The sequence below is a fragment of the Lemur catta genome, chromosome 3 (assembly GCF_020740605.2).
Source record: "Lemur catta isolate mLemCat1 chromosome 3, mLemCat1.pri, whole genome shotgun sequence".
NCBI lineage: Eukaryota > Metazoa > Chordata > Mammalia > Primates > Lemuridae > Lemur > Lemur catta.
Window position 1 is genome coordinate 90,695,194 of NC_059130.1, and position 23,147 is coordinate 90,718,340.

Sequence of the window (23,147 nt, forward strand, 5' to 3'; positions counted from 1 at the left end):
TCTTTATGTTTTGACTATGAATCCTTTATTCTTGTAACATAAAGTTATAGATTTTCAATTATAAAAGAAAGTATATAGTATAATGGATAGTTTTAAATGATGATATTTTATTGAGGTTATTGTGATTGCTTTTCTGTTTTCTATAGAATTCATTAATTGTTGATCACATTTTTTTGGTTGTTTGAAGAATATTCAGATAATGTTTTCATTACATGTTTTTGTTGAGACAGAGTCTCACTTTGTTGCCTCAGCTAGAGTGCAATGGCATCATCATAGCTCACTGTAACCTCAAACTCCTGGGCTCAAGCAATCCTCTTGCCTCAGCCTCCCAAGTAGCTGGGAATACAGGTGTGTGCCATGACACCTGGCTAATTTTTCGATTTTTAGTAGACATGGAAGTCTAATTCTTGCTCAGGCTGGTCTCAAACTCCTGAAGAGTGTTAGCATTATAGGCGTGAGCTACCATGCCCAGCCTAGTTGCATGTTTGATTGTAGCTTAAAAATGCCTTTAATTTTATGTCTGCCCATAATTACAAATTAAATGGAAAAGAAAGGATATACTATATTCTTATCATGGTAGCATTTTAATTAAAATGCCTATGTAGAAAGATAAACCAAAATATTGTGAGGGTTAGCCACATAAAAATTGTTTAAGTAAATAACTGCTCTTAAACTGTTTGTTTTATTATTATTTTTTATGTCAGTGTTCAGAATGGAATAATTCTAATATTGCTTGGTATAAACCTTGAAATTTTCATTTAAGTGGTTTTCTCTCCAGCTTTTCAATGAACAGAAATGCATACTTCTAAGCCTATACTTAGAAAATTGCTTACATTATTGAATAGGAAATTGGAATTTTCCAATGTATATGTAAACATAGACATGGTTTCTGCCCACCCCCGTCCCCTCACCGCAGCCATTCATGGTTTTAAAAGCACATAGAAATTGGTAACCAAACAGAATTTTAACTTGATACATGAATATGCAAAACGTTAACACTTTTAGGAAAGACATTCTAGTTTATGTACATGATGTGAAAAGTAATCTTAAAGGAAAAGGAAACAGTTTTAAGAAATCAGTTAGCATGCTTCCAAACAAACTGGCATAACCATTCTAAAAGAATTAAACAGCCTTTTTATTTTTCATTTATGCAGGATAGGATCTTTTTTCCTATTGTAAAATACACACAACATTAAATTTACTTTTTTAACCATTTTAAAGTATAAATTCAGCAGTATGACGGGTGTTTACAGTGTTGTTCAACTGTCTGGTTCCAGAACTTTTTCATCTCCCTAAATGGAAACCATGTACATAATAAGAGTTCACTTCTTATTCCTCCCTTTCACCAGCCCTAGCAACCACTATCTGCTTTCTGTCTCTATGCATTTGCCTATTCTGCCATTTCATATAGACGCATAACAATATTTGGTTTTTTGTATCTGGCTTTTTTCAGTTAGCACAGTGTTTTTGAGGTTTCATCTATATTGCATGTATCAGTACTTGATTCATTTTTATGGCTAAATAGAATTTCATTATATGGATAAACACCACATTTCGTTTATCCATTTATCTGTTGATGGACATTTGAGTTGTTTTCACCTTCTGGTTTTTGTGAGTAGTGCTTCTATGAACAGTTGTGTACAAATTTATTTTTCACAGTGGCTGCACCATTTTGTATTCTTACTAGCAATATATAAACATTCTAGTTTCCTCACATTCTTGATAACACTTGTTATTTTCTATTGTTGTTTTGCTTTGTTTTTATTATAGCCATCTCGTGGGTGTAAAGTATCTCATTGTGGCTTTAATTTGCATTTCCCTAATGATTAATGATGTTGAGCACCTTTTAATGTGTTTGTTGACTATTTGTATGTTATTTTTGGAGAAATGTCTACTTGTGTCCTTTGACCATTTTTAGTTGGCTTCTTTGTCTTTTTTGTTCTTAAGTTGTAAGAGTTCTTTATGTATTCTGGATTCTGGATCCTTGCATGTATATGATTTGCAAATGTTTTTTCCATTGTGTATGTTGCCTTTTCACTCTCTTTTTAAAAAATTTTTATTTTGCAAATTGTGGTAAAATACACATAACATAAAATTTGCCATGTCAACCATTTTTATGTGCACAATTCAGTAACATTAAGTACATTCATGTTGTTGCGCAACCATCAGCACCATCCATCTATCTCTAGGACTTTTTTGTCTTGCTAAACTGAATCTCTGTACCCATTAAACAATAACTTCCCATTTTTGCCTCCCCCAGCCCCTGGCAACCACCATTCTACTTTCTGTTTCTATGAATTGGACTACTCTTGGTACCTCATATAAGTGAAATTATACATTCTTTTTCCTTTTGTGACTGGCTTATTTCATCTAACGTAATGTCCTCAAGGTTCATCCATGTTGTAGCATGTGTCACAATTTCCTTCCCTTTTATGGCTAAATAATATTCTCTTATATGTCAATATGACATTTGTTTGATCATTCATCTGTTGGTAGATATGTGAGCTGCTTCCATTGTTTAGATATTACGTATAATGTTACTGTAAACATGGGTGTACAAAGTGAATAACGCTGCTGTGAATAGGGGTGTACAAATATAATAGCTGTTTGAGCTCCTGCTTTTAATTCTTTGGGGTATATACTCAGGTATAGAATTGCTGGATCATATGATAATTCTGTTTTTAGTTTTTTGAGAAACTGCCATATTGTTTTCAAAGCAGCTATACCATTTTACATTTCCACCAATAGTGCAAAAGTGTTCATGTATCTCCACATCTTCCCTAAATGTTATTTATTTATTTATTTTTATGATGGCCATCCTCATGGGTATAAAGTGGTATCTGACTATGATTTTGATTTCCATTTCCCTAATGATTAGTGATGTTGAGCATTTTTTCATATACTTATTGGCCATTTGTATACCTTCTTTGGAGTAATATCTATTCAAGTTTTTTGCCTATTTTTAAATCTGGTTTTTGTTGTTGAGTTGTAGGAGTTCTTTATATAATCTGGAGAATAACCCCTTATCAGATATATGATTTGTTAATATTTTCTGTGATTCTACGGCTTGCCTTCTCTCTCTTAATACTGTCCTTGGATGCACAAAAGTTTTTAGCTTCGATGAATAGGGGTGTCTTTTTTACACATTTATGTCATTTTGACTTTTTATTTTTGGTTAGAAAATATGGTTGACAATTATTATAGTAAGCTGTAAGGCACTGAGCATGCTAGCCTCTGAACACAGACAAGTGAAGACACTATTTGAATTCAAAATGTACATGCTAAGGAGATAAGTAACAAATGGCTGGACTTGTTTTTTAAATATGGCTAAATAGATTGCTCTTTTTTTAACCTTTTAATGGAAAGCAAAATAGGCAATGGAGTAATGGACATTTCAACGGCAAATCTCTTCATTTTAAATTAGTACAAATATATAAAAATTTCTGAACTTTGATTTCAATTTTACTTAAAAATGAACAACAAAATATTAACTGAACTCTGACTTTGAAACATGCCTGACCCTTACAAGCACCATCATGTTAACCTGATGATATGTGGTCTCTGTACCCTAGTTGTTTTTCTGGTGTCATGAGATTGAAGGATTGGGGATATTTAAGCTCTTTTTTACATTGAAATCCCACTTCCTCTAGGTTGATCCCCCAAGTCCCAGGGCTGATACTTTATTTGGATCTTCTGGCAGAGACTGTGAAAGAGATGGATGGTCAAGGATGCACAATGGTAAGCTAGAACTTATCTTTGCTCGTTTCCTTAGTTGCCTGAGCTACAATCAAGCCTTTAACTTGGCATCAATTAAGAAAAACAGAATCTTTGCTGTATTATTGGATAACATGATATAATGTAGCTTTTTACAACTTGTGGGACATCAATATAGGTACTCTCTAAAATAATAGAATTTGTGTGTTACTATAAACCGTCTTCCTGTTTAAGCTTCAAAATACATATTAGCATATTAAACTGATACCTTATACTATTATAAAAAAAAGCTTGATTAATTTGGTTTTACTCAATATTTTCTAAACTTATTTGACTATAGAACCCATTCTAAGTAATTTTAAATACTTTGATAATCAGTTTATTTATTAAAGAATGCAGATAACATGACAAATGTTACCATGTAAAATACACTAGTACACAAGATACTTAATAAATATCAACTGCTATTATAATTATAATAGTTATTACTTATATTTATAAAAAGATAACATTCTTTAAGTTTAGTTTATAAGAGTATTTTTTCACCTTTAACCCTAGTCCTTGTGGTTAGATAGGTTGCTTTTTAAATACTATATGATGGTGATTTTTATGAAGAAGGTTAAATAGCATTATGTAATTAAGGGTATTTGAGTGTTATTATCTGTAGACATTGGCTAGTGAGTTAAGCAGTTACTCACTAACAGCCTTTGTAACTGAGTCCAAGTTCATACCAACTCAGAAGATGGAGGACTAATGTCTTAAAGAACCATTTTAAGTTAGTATGAGTTTAGGCTTGTTTTATGTTAAGGGAAAGGAGAAGGGGGGCATTGAAAGAGATAAGTAAGGACCACAGACATTTGGGTATCAGTGAGGTTCCAAGGAGGTTGTGAAACTTCTTTGTTATTGGTCAGTTAACTCTGAAGGATGGAGGTCAGGTCACGATTTTCCTATAAATCTTTAATATACTGTTGTTATTTGTGTGTATACTTTCCTCATTTCCCTGGGAGTTAGTTTTGGGAAAGGATTGGTTATGTTTTTTTTAAGAGTTGAACTGTAAACTAATGTGAAGAGCTAAGCAGAAGCTTTTAACCTAACGGATATTGCTTCAGGGGGTCAGAAGCAAAATGGAGCTAGTCAAGCTAAGCCTCTCTGCCACTGTTACTTTAATTTACTACACACTGAGAAAGTCATAAAGGAATAAAAATGAGATAGCCTAAAAAAAAATAGAATCATAACATGGAGTGAGCTTCATCTCTTTCTGTTTCTAAACTGTAGTGTATAATCTCTTTTTGTTAAATGAGGAAATGAAACATTCTTTTCTGAGAACATGCAGAGTTTGTGCTTGTTTATTTTGGGGTTTTTTAGCACTAACAGAGAGATAGATGTGATAATCAATATGTCTTTTATGTTCAGAATAGCAGATTATATGAAATTAGAAACAGATGTTAAACTCTGTTTCCCCTCTTAGAAGAAACTTATGGACATGGAAAATGAGCTTTAAGAACAGCCAAAGGAAACTAACTTCAACATAAATGTTTCTTTGGAAGATATTTTTGGAGCATTCAAGTGTCTTTCTCTTGACAATTATATATTTGCTGGCAGAACTGTTATAGTTTCTAGTAACTTTCAATCTGCTTTATGTAGAATTACGATCAGAGAGGTCAATTGCTTTTTTTTAACTTCTTATTTTGACATGATTTCAGACTTACAGAAAAGTAGAAATAGTACAAAGAATTCCCATATATCTTTCATTCAGAATCTACAAATAGTAATATTTGCTTCCCTTTTCCCTCTTTCTCTTTCCCCTCTGTGCCCTCTCTGTATGTGTCTCTGTATAAATTTTTTTGACAAGGGCATTATGATAGACTGAATTGTATCCCCTAAAAATTTATATGTTGAAGCCCTAACCCCCCATGAGATGTATTTGGAAATGGGGCCTTTGGGAGGTGATTAGGTTTAGATGAGGTCATGAGGGTGGGGCCCTCATCATGGCATTAGTGTCCTTACTCAAAAAGGTACCAGAGAGCTTGCTTTTTCCCTCTCTCGCTGCCATGTGGAGACTTAATAGGAGATGGCCATCTATACGCCAGGAAGAGAGATCTCGCCAGAAATTGACCATGCTGGCACCCTGATCTCTACCTTTCAGCCTCCAGAACTGTCAGAAATAAATTTCTGTTGTTTAAGCCACCCAGTGTATGGTATTTTGTTATGGCAGCCTAAGCAGACTAATGTAGGCATTATCTTATATGATGCAGTTATCAAAAGTAGGAAATTAACAAAGATATAATAATATTAACTGATCTATAAACCTATATCAGATTTTGCCAGCTGTCCTAATTTTTGGTCCCCAATCCCCGTGGTGGCCTGTTAGGAAATGAGCTGCACAGCAGGTGAGCAGTGGGCCACAGCAGGAGGTGAGCAGTGGGCAAGGGAGCAAAACTTCATCCATATTTACAGCTCATTTTACCACCTGAGCTCTACCCCTACCCACGCCCCCTCCCCCCGCCCCCATCCATGGAAAAATTGTCTTCCATGAAACTGGTCCCTGGTGTCAAAAAGGCTGGGAGCCACTGGTCCTAAGGATATCTTCATAGCAAAAGAAATCCCACATCATACATAACATTCAGCTGTTATTTCTCTTTAGTTTTCTTTAATATGGATCAATTCCTTAGTCTTTCTTTGTGTTTAATTAAATTGATAATTTTGAAGAGCACAGGCCAGTTATTTTATAGAATGTCCCTCAATTTGGGTTTATTTAATTTTTTTCCCTCATGATTAGACTTAGGCTATTAATTTTTCTCCAGAATACAAATCATTTGCTACTCTCAGTACGTTATGTCAGGAGGTATGTAGTGCTATTTTGTTACTGGTGAAGTTAATTTTACTCACTTGATAAAGATGGTGTCTGCCACTTTTATCCATCAGAAAGGTGCTAATTCTTTCCTTTGTAATTATGGGAAGATACTTTGAAACTATGCAGTGTCCTCTTATTCCTCAACTTTAACTCCTTTAGCATACATTGATGATTGTTGCCTGAAACAATTTATTACTGTGATTTTTGCCAAATAATGATTTTTAAATATTTGTTAGTCTTTGTACATTTATTAGTTGACTTTCTGCACTAAAGAGTTTTCCCTTCTCATTTCTCTAATTTTAATGCCCCTAGTCTTTTGACTACATTTTTTTTTTCCTGGCTGGCAGCTGGGCAGGTCCATCAACTTTTGTGTTTTCATCAACTATTTAAATACATGTGGCAATTTCTTATGGTAGGGCCTCTTAAACATAGTGAATTTTCACCTGAGATCTTGCTTTGTAAAAATTCTTAACCTTTGCTTGCCAAATTATCTTGCCTAATAGTTCTTGTTTTTATAGGATGCCATATTCACTAGCATTTACCCATTTCATCTTCCTAATAATCATATAAAGATGGATTGTATTATATTTGATTGAGGAAAAATAGCACGTGCTTAGACAAGTTAATTGACTTGTTAGAGAGCTACAAAGTGGCCGTGCCCAATCTGGAACCCAGGTCTTCTAGCCCCAAGTTCCTTCTTTTTCACCATTCTCCTACTACTTTCTCTACTTTCATTAAGGTGTATATTTTTAAAAATACATTTTTCAAGCACATTGTCTCTATCTAGAATCACCATGGTATATAATTCTAATTGTAAATTGTGTGGTCCTTTTGAAGGAACCCAGTATCTCTTGTAATGTAAGACTGGAAGCTTTATCCAGTCATTTGTGCATTTAAAGAGGAAATCAAGGGCTTCATCCTGGCCCCCTTTTTTATTTGCTTGGAATTTAGGAATGATATTAGAATCTGTCTCCTCTCTTGGAGGAAACTTATTCTCTTACTCTATTCTTTTATGAGTTTCATTTCTATATTAAGATTGTAATCTTTAATGAACTGTCGCCAATCCCTTTGATGGTTACTGTTGTAGAGTAACCATCAAAGTTGTAAAGTAAAATAAATTAGATTTCCAAATCTTAATGTGTTACATCTTGAATAGACAACAATAACTGGTAATTTTGATGTTTTCTCAATAAAGTAGCATGTAGTCATCATGTACATACTCATTAGCAAAATATCTCATTTGTTGTAGTTTTCTTGTAAATGTGTCTGTCCCTCCTGTTGGATTTGTTGTCCTTTAAAGGGTAGTAGCAGCTGAACGATGTCATTTCTAAGAACTCTTATTTCTCTATTTTTATTCAACATTCTTAACAGCTTTATTGAGATATAATTTATATACCATAAAATTCACATTTTAAGTGTACAATTAAATTATTTTTAATAAATTTGTACAGTTGTGGAATCACCATGACAATCTATTTTTAGAATTCCCTCCCTCAGCCCCTAGATTGTTTCAACTTTTTGGCTATTATGAATAAAGCTGCTATGAACATTTTCACTGAAATCTTTGTGTAGGAATATGTTTTAATTTATCTTGAATGGATTTCTAGAAATGGAATTACTGATTCATATGGTAAATTTATTTTTAACTTTTTAAGAAATGACCAACTGTTTTCCAAAGTGGCTGCACCATTTTACATTCCTACCAGCAGTATATGAGGTTTCCAGTTTCTCTACATCCTTTACAACACTTCTTATTTTTTTTTTATTATGACCATTCTGGTGGGTATATAGTTCTATCTCATTGTGATTTTAATTTGCATTTTCCTAATGACTAATGGCATTGAATGTTTATTTATGAACTTGTTAGCCATTTCATCGCTCTTCTAGTTACTAGTAAGACGGGAACCTGTTGTGTGCCAGACTTCAGACAAGAAAAATAAGTTAGGGGTAAAGTCTGGGATTTTTTGCTACTGAGACTTTGACAACTATAGGAGTGAAAATAATAAGAATATTAGACATTGGAGTAAATGGTTTCAGTTGAATGCAGCAAGAGGTGAGAAACACTTTAGTATATGCCTTTCTTTTTTAGAAGGTTGGATCATCTAGAGATATTTTATAAAGCTGGACATCTTGGCTTTGCTGCCAGTCATGGCAAAAGCATTAGCCGTGTGTTCCATGTATTTTCACACGGGAGCAGAGGGCCAACCTTAGAATGTTACATGGGCATTGGGGTAGGGTGGGTATTATGGTTTGAATGTTTGTCCCCTCCAAAACTTATCTTGAAATTTAATTGCCATTGTAACAATATTAGGAGATGGGACCTTTAAGAGGTGATTAGGCCATGAGGACTCCACCCTCACTGATGGGATTGGTGCCATTATAAAAGGGGAACGTTGGCCCCCTCTCGCCCTCTCCTTCCTTTGTCACCCTCTGCCATATGATGACGTAGAGAGAAAGCCCTTGCCAAATGCTGGCACCTTAATCTTGGACTTCCAGCCTCCAGAACTGTAAGAAAATAAATTTCTGTTTATAAATTACCCAGTTTCAGATATTCTGTTACAGCAGAGCACAAAATGGACTGAGATAGTGGGTAGCAGTATCCTTCATAGTAGGGTACTATGGAGGTTGCTAAAATAAGGATTGACACATAGGAGCAACACATATTGACTATAATTGTTAGGATTTGGTTGAAGAATTACTTTGATAGAAAGAATGAGTTGATTCAGAGAGATGAGTTTTAGATTAAAGCTCCTAAGTCCTTGCTTAAAAAGTTAGGATTGGTCCCTTGGGACTGAGTCATATCTGAGCCTGTAAAGGAAGGTCAACTATGGAGATAAGAAGGATGCAGAGGCTCTAAATTATCAAACACATCTCAGTGTGAATGGTGACTTTAGGGGCAAAGTGGATCTTAGTTTCTTATTAATGGTTGCTCAGGAAGTGTTTTTATGACTGTCACATTTTGTTTTTAACCAGAACTGTTAATCACTACTTGGCATTTTATTAATTTGATTATATATCACATTAATTTGGTTAGCAAATCCATAATCTGATATCATTTTTGAGACTAATGACACTTTTATTCACCTATATGCTTTTGTTTTCTAATAGGGAAATCTACTATCCTTATATTAGTGGAAGTATCACTGAACTAATAAAAGACTCAATTCCATCACTTGTTAGTTATATAGGATGTCAGTCTCTGGAATGCAAAGTAGAAATAATCAGTCCTTCCTATTATATTAGTATTAATCTGCTCAGGCTGCCATAATAAAATACTATGGACTAGGTGGCTTAAACAAAAGGCATTTATTTTCTCACAGTTCTGGAGGCTAGGAAGTCCAAGATCAAGGTGCTGGCAAGGTAGGTTTCATTCTGAGATCTCCTCTCTTGGCTTGTAGCGGCCACCATCTTGCTTGTGTACTCACATGACTTTTGGGTGTGTGGGGTGGGGGTGGTGGGTAGGGATGGGGGGCGGAGAAAGAGAGAGGAGAGAAAGAGAGAGAGAACAAGCCCTCTGGTGTCTTTTCTTATAAACACATTAATCCCATTATTAGGGCCCCATTATCATGGCCTCATCTAACTAATTACCTCCCCAAAGTCCCATCTCCAAATATCATCACTTTGGGGGTTAGGACTTAAACATATGAATTTTGGAGGTACACAAACATTTAGTTCATAACACCTATTTTGTGAAGTTAATGGAGAATCAAATAATAGCTAACATTTACTGAATGTGTATTTTCTGCTAGCTGTTATTCTAAGTACTTATATCGCATTGTTTAATTACGCATGGTAACATCATGAAATTTAGAGACTAATTAATTCCCATTTTATGGATGAAGAAACCTGAGGTTTAAAGAAATAAGTTGTTCAAGATCACACACACAGGATCTGAACTAGCTTACTTTTTCTTCATACTTGTCTTAAGTGAGCCCTATTTATTATGCACAGCTCAAGTTTCTCCACCTTTAGGAAGTTTATTCTGATTACCTTTAACCTTGAGAGATTGCTCTCTGATACAACTTTTTATAGTATTAATAATCTGTACCATTCTGACATTTAAGCTGTTCTATACTGCTGCTATTCAACTTTGTATAACTTAACCAAAATAGATTATAAGTACTTCATGGTCATGGGCCATGACTTTTATCTCCTTTATTTCCAGAATTTAGAATATAGTTAGTACCTAATTGGTGGTGAGGGTGATTAAATATGAACATTGGGAAACCTCAGACCAAAGTAATAGCTTAATTTATAAAAATGAAAGAAAATTATAAACTTGTTTGAATTAGGGTAAATTTATAAATGGTCTGTGGCCAGCAGGAGATATATCGGTGTTTTAACATACTGAAACTTTTAATACTATGTGAGCTGCCGGAAAATATATACCACTTCCAGAAGTTATTACCTTAATTTTCAAAGTTAGTATTTTTAGAGAATTAGGCTTAGTGTGTCCTTGTCATTCTTTTGCTTCTTCTGCTGTTTGTGATCATGTTGTATATTAGACTTCTGTAGAAGAGGAGTTAGACTGGGATTTATTTTTTTTTTTAATTTTGAAAAGTACTTGAAGTAAATTGACTCCTACTGGCATTAAATGGAGAAGTTGGCCTGTGTGAAAGACATTAATATTTCAGCTGATTTCTGGTGTGGTTCAGGGAACCTAGCAAACAATATCTTGTGCAATAAAAAAATGCTAAAAAATTTGCTGACTATAGACTGTCTTAGGTCTTTCTCCATATAGTTATTTTTTTTATGGCTAGAGCGGTTTGGGAAGGTAAAATATAGAATCTTAGAGTGCTTTTGACTGAAGCATGTGAGTGAGGAAGTAGAATTGCAAATTATGGTTTGAATTTTCTTGATATCAATATAACAGAGATTATAATACTTAAAAATTGATTCTTGAAACTTGATTCCTTTAAGTAATGAATAAAACCCAACATCTGCATATACAATGTAGTGGTTGTTATCTAAGGAATAGATTTAGAATTAGTTTTAAAATCCACTATATGACAGATATTATTCTAGGAACTTTCACAAATTGTATAATTTGAGGTAAGATAAGCAATGTCTTCATACTTTTAAAGTGGGGAATGAAACCAGAACAATATGTCTGATAGTTGGCAGAACTTGAAATTGGACCCACGCTTGTCCAATTTCAATAGTAATAATGTTGATGATGGTGTTAGTAATAATAGTTAACATTTATTTTAGTGTCTTTCATGTAATGTCTAATTTAATCTTTAAAACAATATTATGAAAGAGGTACATCAGACATGTTAGCATTCTGAGACTTACAGAGGTTAAGTAATGTGCCCAAGGTCATACAGTTGGTGCTTGGAATATAATGTAAATATATTTGTCAACAAAGTCTATACACTACAAGTATGCTACCACCCTCTAAAGCTGGTCCTATTTCATTACACCCACTTGATTCTAGCATGGACTCCAAGAATAGGAACACATGTGCTTTGACGATATCAAATCTACCATCTAAATTATATTTTATCATAAACTGGTTATCAACTAAAAATTACCTATTTCATATAAATTAGTTTGTCAACTAAAAATTATTCCTGTCTATGTTCATATGTCTCTTATTCTGATGAAAATAGTATTTGTGAAATCACTTAATTGCTGAAGAACCAATACAGATTTTAACTGGTTGGCTTATCATCTTTGATGATGTTAACATTATTGAAGGATTTTGAAGTATTTCTGAAGAATCTGCTGTATAAATTATAATTGTAGAAACAGTGATAGTAGCAAAAATCAAAGATGAAACCAACTTCCTTTTCCTGTGAAATATTTATACTTTAATTATTTTGTACATCCTTTTTCAGATCATTCTCATCTTGGCTGCTACCGACCCAAGGATTATAAGGTTTGTCTAATAAATTGCAGAATAATAATTGTCATGGATTTCAGACAACAGCATAAGTGTATGCATAGTCAGACAGACATTATCAAATTCAGTTAGTAAAATAATACAAAAATAGTAATTATCATATCATGTAATATTATTTTGGCTACTTTGTCAAGGGGTGTAATAGACTTTTCATTGAATGTCTTCCTGCAAGTATTTCATGGTTTTTGATTATTTATTTGGATTAATTAATTATGTGACCTGTGTTTGTATATATTTATGTTTTTATGTGTGCATTAGGGGGAGAGAGAAATCAGTTGTTACTTGTAGTGATACCTCACCTAGTAGTATTTTCAAAGTTCATTCATTTACAAAGCATCCTCATAATTTTTGCAATATCTACATACAATTTATACTATTTTGTTTAAGTTTACTTTCTTTTTATTTATTTATTTACTATTGTGAGTAATGAAAAATCAGTATATCACATGCTTTACATGGATGATAGTCTTAAAAATACTATGGTGAAAATAAAACAATGTTACTAAATTTCAGCTAGATACTGTTGTTTGCCAAAGTCTCTGAGGAATGCTCTCCATTTCTTCAAGTGAGACAAGCAATGATAGCGAGGTGTAAGAGACATTCCAATAGCTAACTGCGGATTTTTTATTGAAAGAGAATTGAAAAGATAATACATTTTTTCCTGTGATTCCGTGTTGTTTAGTGTATGTCTTTGTGCCATGTAAAATGATTTGTGTTATCATCTAAAACCATTTTGGGTACCATTTTAATTATCTGTCATATTGCTAGTAGTCAATGTCCTCCATCTTGAGAAGCACTTCCTCACAGTTTGTCTTTTCTGTCCCGAAGAAAAAGCTTCTCGATAATAAGTGTTATACTTTGGAAAACAAAACAAAACAAAAACCACAGCTTTCCTTAAAATACATTTGTTTATTAACTTGAAAACAATTTATTTTGTGCTTCCTAGTAGTGAATAGCACCATAGTTTGCCATGCCTTGACTGTGAAAAAAGAAATACGCAACAGTTAAGTAATAAGTCTAGGCACTGTGTGACTGAGTGCCCAAATCAACCAGTGTCAGAATCATCCAGGTGGAACTTTATAAAATTTTATTCCAGACCTGTTAAATTGAAATTGCTGAGAATGGACACTGGAATTTTTTATTTTTAACAAGTTTCATGGTGATTCTTCTGCAGCTTTCTTGTTACCTATTGAAGGATTCTCATTTGCGAACCATTGGTATGGACTACGAATATAGCACTTACATAGATAGGGCTGTCCCTGTATGATGTTTGCATTAGGTTATACCTTGTTTAAGGCTCTCTCTAGAGGAGATTGGGCCTGGCATGATTCACCTAGTCCAACTCCACACCATTATGTAGAATATATGCAAACATGCACACACAGTATGACAAGGACCTTGTTGACCTTGCTTATTGATAGTTGCTAGTATTTAGCACATTGTCTAATACATAGTGTGGATATAGGAAAAAAATAAACCAAATATATAAAAATAGAGAATGGAGAGAGAGGGCTAAAGTTCATAGGACATTAATCTCTATCTTAAGTTAGCTATAATCTAACTATAAATTGGCTGGTCCATGTCATGTAAAGATAGATGTAAATAGTTCTCTTTTCCATGTTAATTCTGCCAAGAATTACACTTCAGCCCGCCTTTAATTTCCTTCCACTTTCACCTCTGTATTCTTTACTTTTAGGGCTTCCTTTGGAGGGCACTAGGTAGTAATTTCACAGGATTATTTTTGTATTTAAGAGGTAGATTTTTGTAGAAATACATCTGCAGCATTGCACATGAAAAGCACAAAGTATTATTTTCTTACAGGCACATAGTAGTTAATAAATATTAAGGTAGTAGAACACTATAGGATTTCTATAAGGAAAAGAGCCATGAAGCTGGAAGTACTCCACAGAAAATTTTCTAGAAAAGTGGGATCTTGTCTGAGTTCTCTGGAGAGATATACTTTGCATAGATAGGAAAGAGAGTTTTTTCCTGAGTTCATCACTTTCTTTTTTTCCACCTAGCTTTATTAAGGTATAATTGACAAATAAAAATTATACATATTTATGGTACAACATGATGTTTTGTTATAGGTATACACTGCAAAAATGATTAAATTAAGCTAATTAACATATCTATCACTTCACATATTTTTTGTGGTGAGCATATTGAAAATCTGTCTTAGCAATTTTCAAGTATACAATACATTACCATTAACTGTTGTCACCATGCTGTACAATAGATCTCCAGAACTTATTCATCCTGTCTACGTGAAACTTTGTACCCTTTGACTAACATCTTCCCATTCCCTCCAAACCCCGACCCCCAGCCCCTAGCAACCATCCTACTCTCTGCTTCTTTGAGTTCAATTTTTTAGATTCCACATATAAGTGAGAAAATGCAATATTTATCTTTTTGTGCCTGGCTTATTTTATTTAATATAATGTCCTCCAGGTTCATGCATGTTCTCACAAATGACAGGATTTCCTTCCTTTTTAAGGCTGAATAGTATACCATTGTGTCTGTGTGTGTGTGTATGTGTGTGTGTGTGTGTGAAGAAAATACCACATTTTCTTCATCCATTCATCAGTCAATGGACACTTAAGTTGATTCCATATGAGCTCATCACTTTCTTGAAACCCCTTGCTATAAACAAATAACAGCTAACACAAAGTACTATTCTTTTTCTGTCAAGCTGTTTTCCTAGAATGTAAGCTTGAAAGCTACATGATCTGTCTTCCAAGCTATTGCAGGCTATAGTTTTATTAAATGTTTTGCCACTCCATTACATACATCTTAGATTTTCCATTTGAAAATAGCTGTTCCCTTGCTGTCTGCCTCCAACTGATAAGCCACTGTATATGTAGATATTTGTTAGGGCCAGTACGTTAAGATACCAATTTCTGAATTGGTTGGGCTAATGCTTTTTGCTATATAAATAAACCTTCAAACTTTAGAAGCTTAATATAGTAGAAATTTAGTTTTTATCACATACCAATTAAATTGAGGGTACTTTCGATCTGCTTGCTATTTTCTGATGTAATGACCCATCTTATGGCTTTGCTTTATGCTAGGGCCTTGGCTGTCCTCTTCACATGGTGTAAGTTGAAGGAGAACATGGAGAAGGCTTATCTATTTCTAAAAAGACTGGGCCTAGCATTGACACTTAACATTTTTGCCTACATTCTGTTACCAAGAACTAATCACATTCCCTCACCTAAAGGCAAAGATTGCTTCTTAGCAACAATTCTACTATGGAGAAGGGAAAGCTGAATTGTGGTGGACAGCTAGCCATTTCTGTCACATCAAGAATACTGTGTCCCTACCTACTCTCAACTTCTCTATTTCTCTTTAAAAAAAAGATTATGTGACTGAAAGTATTATGCTGGAAATAAAAATTTAGCAAAACTAGAAATCATCTCTGCCCACATGAATATTTCATGGTACAGAAAGAGATATTAACAAAATCACAAAAATTCATATATACCTGGAACTGTCATGAATATTGTGGAGGACATACATAGTGCTTTGACATTAGAGGATTTGACCTAGTCAAGGAGAATGGAAAAGATATCTTGAGAACCTTGATCTCTGAAGATGAGTAGAAATTTACTACATAAAAAGGGGAATGAAGAACATGTGCAAGAGAAAAGGAGAAATAACAGTTATGAAAGTTCAGTGGCTAAGAGACCAGTGCTTCTAGAAGTAAAGACATGAGTAGGTGCATAGTATAAATTGAGGCTGGAGAAACAAGTAGGGATCAAATCTTTTAGGCCATGTTAGGAATTTTGGCGATTATCCTAAGCACAGTGGGAAGCAAATGAAATTATTTTAAACAGGTGACGTGGTTATATTTGTACTTTGAAAATATCATTCTGGATTGTGGTATCATTCTGGACTGGGAAAAGAGTGGATCCTGGTAGACGTGTTAGTAGACTGTTAAATAGTCTACTAAAGGTGAGAAATGGTGATAGCTTGGACTGGGGTTGCAGTAATGTCGGTTGATAGCAGTAGAGAGATTAGACAGATATTTAGAATTTACGTTGGTAGAAAAGTAGACTTGATAAATGGAAAAGATGTGTCACATGACAATATTTTCGTCACTGATGGACCACACATATGACGGTGGTTCTATGAGTTTATAATAACATAGTTTTACTGTACCATTTCTATGTTTAGATACATAAATACTTACCATTGTATTCAGTACAGTGTTCAGTATAGTAATAGACTGTACATGTTTGTAGCCTAGGAGCAATAGGCTATACTATATAGCCTAGGTGTGTAGTAGGCTATACCATCTAGGTTTGTGTGGTACACTCTATAATGTTTGTACAATAATGAAATCGCCTGACTATACATTTCTCAGAATGTATCTCTGTCGTTAAGTGACACATGACTGTACTATGTCCAAATAGAGAAAGACTTGTATTGTAAAGATATTCCTATACCTATAGTCATTTAGAAATTAACAAGATCCCAATAAAAATATCACTAGGCATTTTTTTTTATTCCAGGAACTAGGCAAAATAACTAGGAATACTTTGAAATCAGAGAGCATTGAAAGGAGGTTAGCTGTGCAATGTTTCTTAGATTTCTGATTTTTACAACTCAATGTTTGATGACACCATTTATTGAGATAGGAATATGTGTAAGGACTAGTTTGGAGTTCACAGAATTCTAAATTCTTCTGTAAATTCCTGTTTATCTTGTTTAGGCTTTGGAGAGTCTCTGATAATGGCTTTCAGTTCAGAAACAAACCAGAGCTTAAAAATCAATCATATGGCACTTGTTCTATTCTGAAGGGGATTTAACTTTTACAAGTTATTGAGCTTTTGTTTCAGGCAAGTCAGATGAGAAGAAAAGCAGGCAGGAAGGAGGATAGGGGCCTGTCAGTAAGGGAAGAGCATAGGACAGGAGGTAAGGAATAGTGGGATAAATATTTCTTTCAAGTTGCAATGTGAAGGCATCTAAAAGAGAGATGGTTTTAAGGAATCTTTTAAGGAAGCAATTTTTAGAATCTAAGTTTTTAAAAAATTTTTGTCATAGCCATTGGGAAATGCAGGCCATTGGATCTGTAGGATTTTGCTCCTTTTCATTCTTTCAAGTGAACGATTTTGTTCATATAAAAAAAATCTCCAAAGTAGCCACTATGATATTTTAGAATCCTTGGTGAAATTATTCTGCTTAGAAAAATAAATGTATAATTTAAAATTATGGTCTGAATACATGTAAGAAGCTTGAGTCTAATTTGGAGGGGGCAGGGACCTGAACTGAAACAAACCCATTAGAGTCTGACAATGTTGATCAAATGTATTACTTGTACACATTGTATCTTTGGATCTCAACCTAATGGTTGTCTCAAATTGGAGATTTGACAAATCTGCAATTCTAAAAGGATAGAAGGTTTGGAGGCAATCTCTCCCAGAGACAATTTCTCCCATGAAGAAAACAGGAAGAAAACTGAGGACAGTATTCGTGGTATTTTGACAAGTGACCCAGGCAAAGTTTTTACTGTAGGGATGCTGGTGCAATGAGAACAGCTGAACCTGTCAGTTCTTGGACCTGACTCAAGGGTGGATTTTAGTGGCTTATGCCTGTTCACTTCCCTAGGAACTTCTTACAGATTCACCACAAAAAGTGACAAAGACAGAGAGGCATATATTAATATTAGTATTTCTAGTAATAAGACAGATTTCCCCCTAGCATACAGGTTTTCAAATCTGATTAGATAAAAAGATTACTAAAAGTGTTCTACATTCCTAGAAGACAGAGTAACTTAGCATTTGGGAGCTCAACAAAAACAAATCAAAGCTCAAACTCCACACCAAGACTCATTTACTTTACTGTTGCAGTCAGAGAGATCTCTGAGGACAGACACTCAAAGGATCTCAGAGGAGTTTGCTCTTTCTAAGTTGAAGATCTTAGCTGTGGCAGCAATGGAGTCTTTTGGATCTTAGTGGACTTTTAGGATTGTCAGCTGCCAACTCACCAAATGTCCATCACAATAACTGAATAATCTGCTGATATCAACAAAGTTGAGTTTATGACATAACATAGTAAGGGAGAGCACCACCTTTGCAGTCTTAGTATTGTCTCTGAAAGGGGAAGGTTAAGGGCAGATATTGATAGGGTTTTGGGATCTGGGCTTGAGTGTTTTAAGGGAGGGCTTTCAACAAAGGAATCTAGTCAGCAAAGTTTGTGATATAAAAGTTTAGGATTAATGAACACAAAGGCCAGGGTTTTTATGTTATTTATTTTTTTTTTATTTCAGCTCATCATGGGGGTACAAAAGCTCAGGTTATATACATTGTCCATGTCCCGCCCATCCCCCTGAGTCAGAGCCTCAAGCGTGTCCATACTCCAGACAGTGCGCTTGGCACTCACCATGTAGTCATACCTCCATCCCCTCCCCCTACCCCCCACCTCCCCGAGTCAGCACCTTCAAGCATGACTATTCCCCAGATGGTGCGCAACGCACTCATCATGTAGGCATACACCCATCACCTCTCCCCACCCCCCATCTCAGTCTGATATCCAATTGGTATGCTTCCCCGATGTGCATTTAGGTGATGATCAGGGAAACCAATTTTCTGGTGAGTACATGTGATGCTTGTTTTTCCATTCTTGGGATACTTCACTTAATATAATGGGTTCCAACTCTCTCCAGGAGAACCAAAGAGATGTCGTATCACCGTTCTTTCTTATAGCTGAGTAATACTCCATGGTATACATATACCACAGTTTACTAATCCATTCGTGGATTGATGGGCATTTGGGTTGTTTCCACATCTTTGCAATGTGAATTGTGCTGCTATAAACAGTCGGGTACAGGTGTCTTTGTTATAGAATGACTTTTGTTCCTTTGGGTAGATGCCCAGTTTGATAAGTAAATAGTTATTTGATAAGGAAGGGATTTGTCCAGTTGAGTGATCTGTTGTCCTGGGAAGGGGACTGTTGACCCAGATTAAGAATCTATTGTTTCGAGAAGGTAGCTGATTGATGATTGAGCAGTCTGTCATTCAGGTAAATGATTTATGGGAAGGTCTTGAAGAAATTAATGAAGTTATTTACTGATTTATAGCTTTTATTTTCCTGGGAAGGAATTTTTTCAGGAACTCACCAGAAAGTCATGTTGCAGTAGGTGGGCTTTAGTTCTTTGTCTTTATAGTTAAGTAATATGAGGTCTCATGTTCTAGATGGTACAGTTGTAAGTTGTTCAGCATGTTCCATCAGCGTGGGTCCTTGGGCAATTTTGTGAACTGTAACTTCTCTTGCTAAACTGCATTACTATATAGCAGAGGGAAAACGAACCTTTATTATGTTAAGCTACTGATTTCCAAACTTAATTTGCTACTGCAGCATAGCCTAATATGCTGTAGCATAGACTGATACAGTATATATTCTCTTCTTTGATAGGATCACATATAAGTTTTCATGAGTATGACTGTTACATGTGATAGATATATCCTTTAGCAAGTATCCTTTATATATCCTCTAACAAGTTTAAGAGTTTCCCTTTGAAATTCATTGTTTGCAAAGAATATATATATATTTTAAATCATGGGTGGATGTTGAATATTACCAAATACGTTTTCAGAATCTGTTGAGGTGATCTTTTTTTGTAATGAATTAATAGATTTTCTAATGATAATTCCTCCATGTATTATTTGAATAAACTCAACTTGGTCATGTCATACTCTGTAATTTCTTTTAACATTATTGAATTTAATTTGTTAAGATTTTTAGTTATGATTTTTTTCCATATATGGCCACAAATAAGGGTGAGCTATAATTATCCTTCTACTTTTCCTTGAGTGGTTTTGTAGCATTGTTATGATCACATTATAAGTTTAGTTAGGGGTGTTTTCTTCTTTCTCAGGAATAGTTTGTCAGTTTGTTCCTTAGCTTTGTTTATTGGATTATTGGTAAATCAGACTGTGAACCCATTCTCTGTGGGACTTTCTTTATGGAAATCCTATGAGGCCTGGGCTATGTGAGTTTGTCATTTGTTTCTGCCATAGGTACATCACATATCACTGGCCTGGGACCCCCACTGCTTAACAGCTGTTTGACTTTGCTTCCATTTCTTTTCCTGTAAAGTATAGATAATAAAAATACTTACCTCATAAGGTTGATGTGAGGATTAAAAAAGTTATTTATATATAAGTGCATAGAACAGTGATCTAAGAGAGGAGATGTTTTTCCTCCTAAGAATTGATATATTTGGAAATTATTTTATTTTATTGCATTATTTTAGAATGTTTTCTAACTTCTGTTTTAGTGTAAAGAAAGTACATCTTCCTTAAATCAGATAGCGAGCTTATGGATTTTTAAATCAGATAAGACAGAAATTGACCATTCGCTTGCTATAGGACTCACTAGGGAATGTTCTTAACAATATTGAAAAACTGATCTCAGTTATCCCTATCTATTTCTCTCCCTTTCAGAACCATACTTTCTTCTTGCCGTCCCATATGTTGTGCTTGTACTGAACTTCTTTCCTATAATCCTTATTCTCAACTACTTCTCAGCTAGTTCCATTTAAATTATTTGTATTTATTTTTTTACTCTTTTGCCCTATGATGATGGAGAAATATTAGAGTGGTATCAGCCACTAAGTAGGCTTTCAACAGATGTGTGTTGAATAAGTATATTTTTTTTGGTTTCTGTTACACTTAGTGGTTAATTCTCCTATTAATTTGACCTTGAAGTTTCACAAATATAAAAATTTTATGGCCATTAATATGATTTAACTTAACCACTTATTATATAAGTAACTTTTCAGGAATCTTATTTTATATGTGTGGTATTACCAAACCACTAGGTATCACGGATTTGAAAACTATGTCATTAATTACAGTGAATTTAGTGTATAAAATTTCCTTTTTTGCCTATAACAGTTTCACACTGGTTTAAGAATATTAGATTTTTTTATCTTGTTACATTTCAGCATTTGCTGTATTGAAACTGTTGTATTTGTGAGATGATTGAAAAGGCATTTAAAAAGCTATTTCCATAAATGTAAAACAAAAAGCCTCTTGATGCCGAAATATAAGTGCTATAAACATAGGAAAATTATCTTTCATGAGACAAGCCTTGTGCTAGGTGTTTTCACTAATTTTTTCTCATTTCATTTTTGTGTCAAACCTGTAAGATTATTTTTTCAGTTTATAGATAAGGAAACTAAAGCTTCAGTAAGATAAATTACTTTCTCAGGGTCTCATAGCTGGGGGGACTTGAACCCAGGTCTTTGGACTCTAATCCAGTGTTAGTTATTAAGGAGTCACTCAAGAAATAGAACTCTATTGTGAGGAGCCAAGAGATATTATTCCATTTGGCTTTTAGAAGGGAATAATAGCCTAAGGGAAACTCACAAGAGCTATGGAAAAAACTTTTTAAGCTAAGACTTAAAAGTTAAGGTTAAAAGTTTGAAGTGGATCCTTATCAAAGATCTACCCCCTCATTACATCTTCCAACTCCTCATTTATATGTAAAACTTTCCAAAACAAACACAAACTCTAATTCTATGGAAAGGATACATTCCAGTTGTGTTTCCTTTGCACAATCACTTATATATATATTTAGTTCTGATTTCCTTTCTTACTGTTTTATCATTACTTGCTTTTGATGTTTCCCATTCTAGGTTGTAACTTCTCTGAGGTCTCCTGTTATATTTATCTGTGATTATTGTTCCCTACTTTGTTCAATACTTTATATGGAGAAGATGCTTAATAAATATTGAATATTACATTTAGGGTTCTCTTACAGTGTGCCCCTCCTACCTCTGTCATATTCTCCATCACTTTCCTGTAGAGATACCCAAGTGATCCTAGTCATTGTTCATCTTTCTGTGTGCCTTTTTCCCATTTTGAATGGCTTTCTTCCTGTTTCTTCCACTTGAGACCTCCACCATTCAGACCGTTAGAAGTCTTTCATGCCTTTGAATTTCCTTTTGCAGTTGTTGTCACTGGGACATTTTTGACATTTTAGCATATCTTATTGTCAGTTATCTTTTTGTTTATGTCCTGTCTCATCTGGATTCTGAGTTTAAATTCCTGCACCTTTTTAGATCTGAATATTAGCTAACATGTTCAAGAGATTCTCGGTGAATATTCTGATAGAAATTTAGTGTGGTCACTTCAAAGAGGCTTTATTTAAAGCATTGCTCACTAGTTTGGAGAGAAAATTTAGTAGACAAAAATGAAGTGGTCTGACAGCCAACATGACTCAATTAGCATTGAAATTATGAAAAAAATAATCTCTCCACTATAGGCCAAGCAGCTCATATTTGGATACAATTCTAGAAACAACACTATAGTACCCCCACCCCTTTTCTATGCAGCTTGATCTTGCTTTTGATATTTACTGTGTTTTTGTTTTGTCTCTGTGAATAGCTAACAATGGAGCGATTTTCATTTTTTTTCACTTATTCAGTCTATATCATATATTTCTTTTTGGTCATTTATTGGGGACTGTAACTGAGTCATTTGAACTATGTACTATTTGGTTCTAGAATGGAAGCTTGATTCTCTCAGCTGACTGCTGGCTTACTATTTAATGTTATAATTCTGGAAAGCAGTGAAAATTGTAGTAGTGTTGCAACAAAAGCTGTATTGAACTGATATTTTAATAATGACTTACATTTATTATGTAATTAATTTATGCAGCTAGATA

General features: G+C 34.3%; 1 protein-coding gene across 2 annotated transcripts in view; it reads left to right on the forward strand.

Moving 5' to 3' along the window:
- SPATA6 (spermatogenesis associated 6) overlaps nt 1–23,147 on the forward strand; it is a 108,537-nt gene that overhangs the window by 50,503 nt on the left and 34,887 nt on the right. For both annotated transcript variants that reach the window (XM_045548078.1, XM_045548080.1), the window contains exons 8-9: nt 3,651–3,738; nt 12,409–12,449. In XM_045548078.1, coding sequence (XP_045404034.1) covers nt 3,651–3,738; nt 12,409–12,449 — 129 coding nt within the window. The remainder of the gene's footprint in view (nt 1–3,650; nt 3,739–12,408; nt 12,450–23,147) is intronic.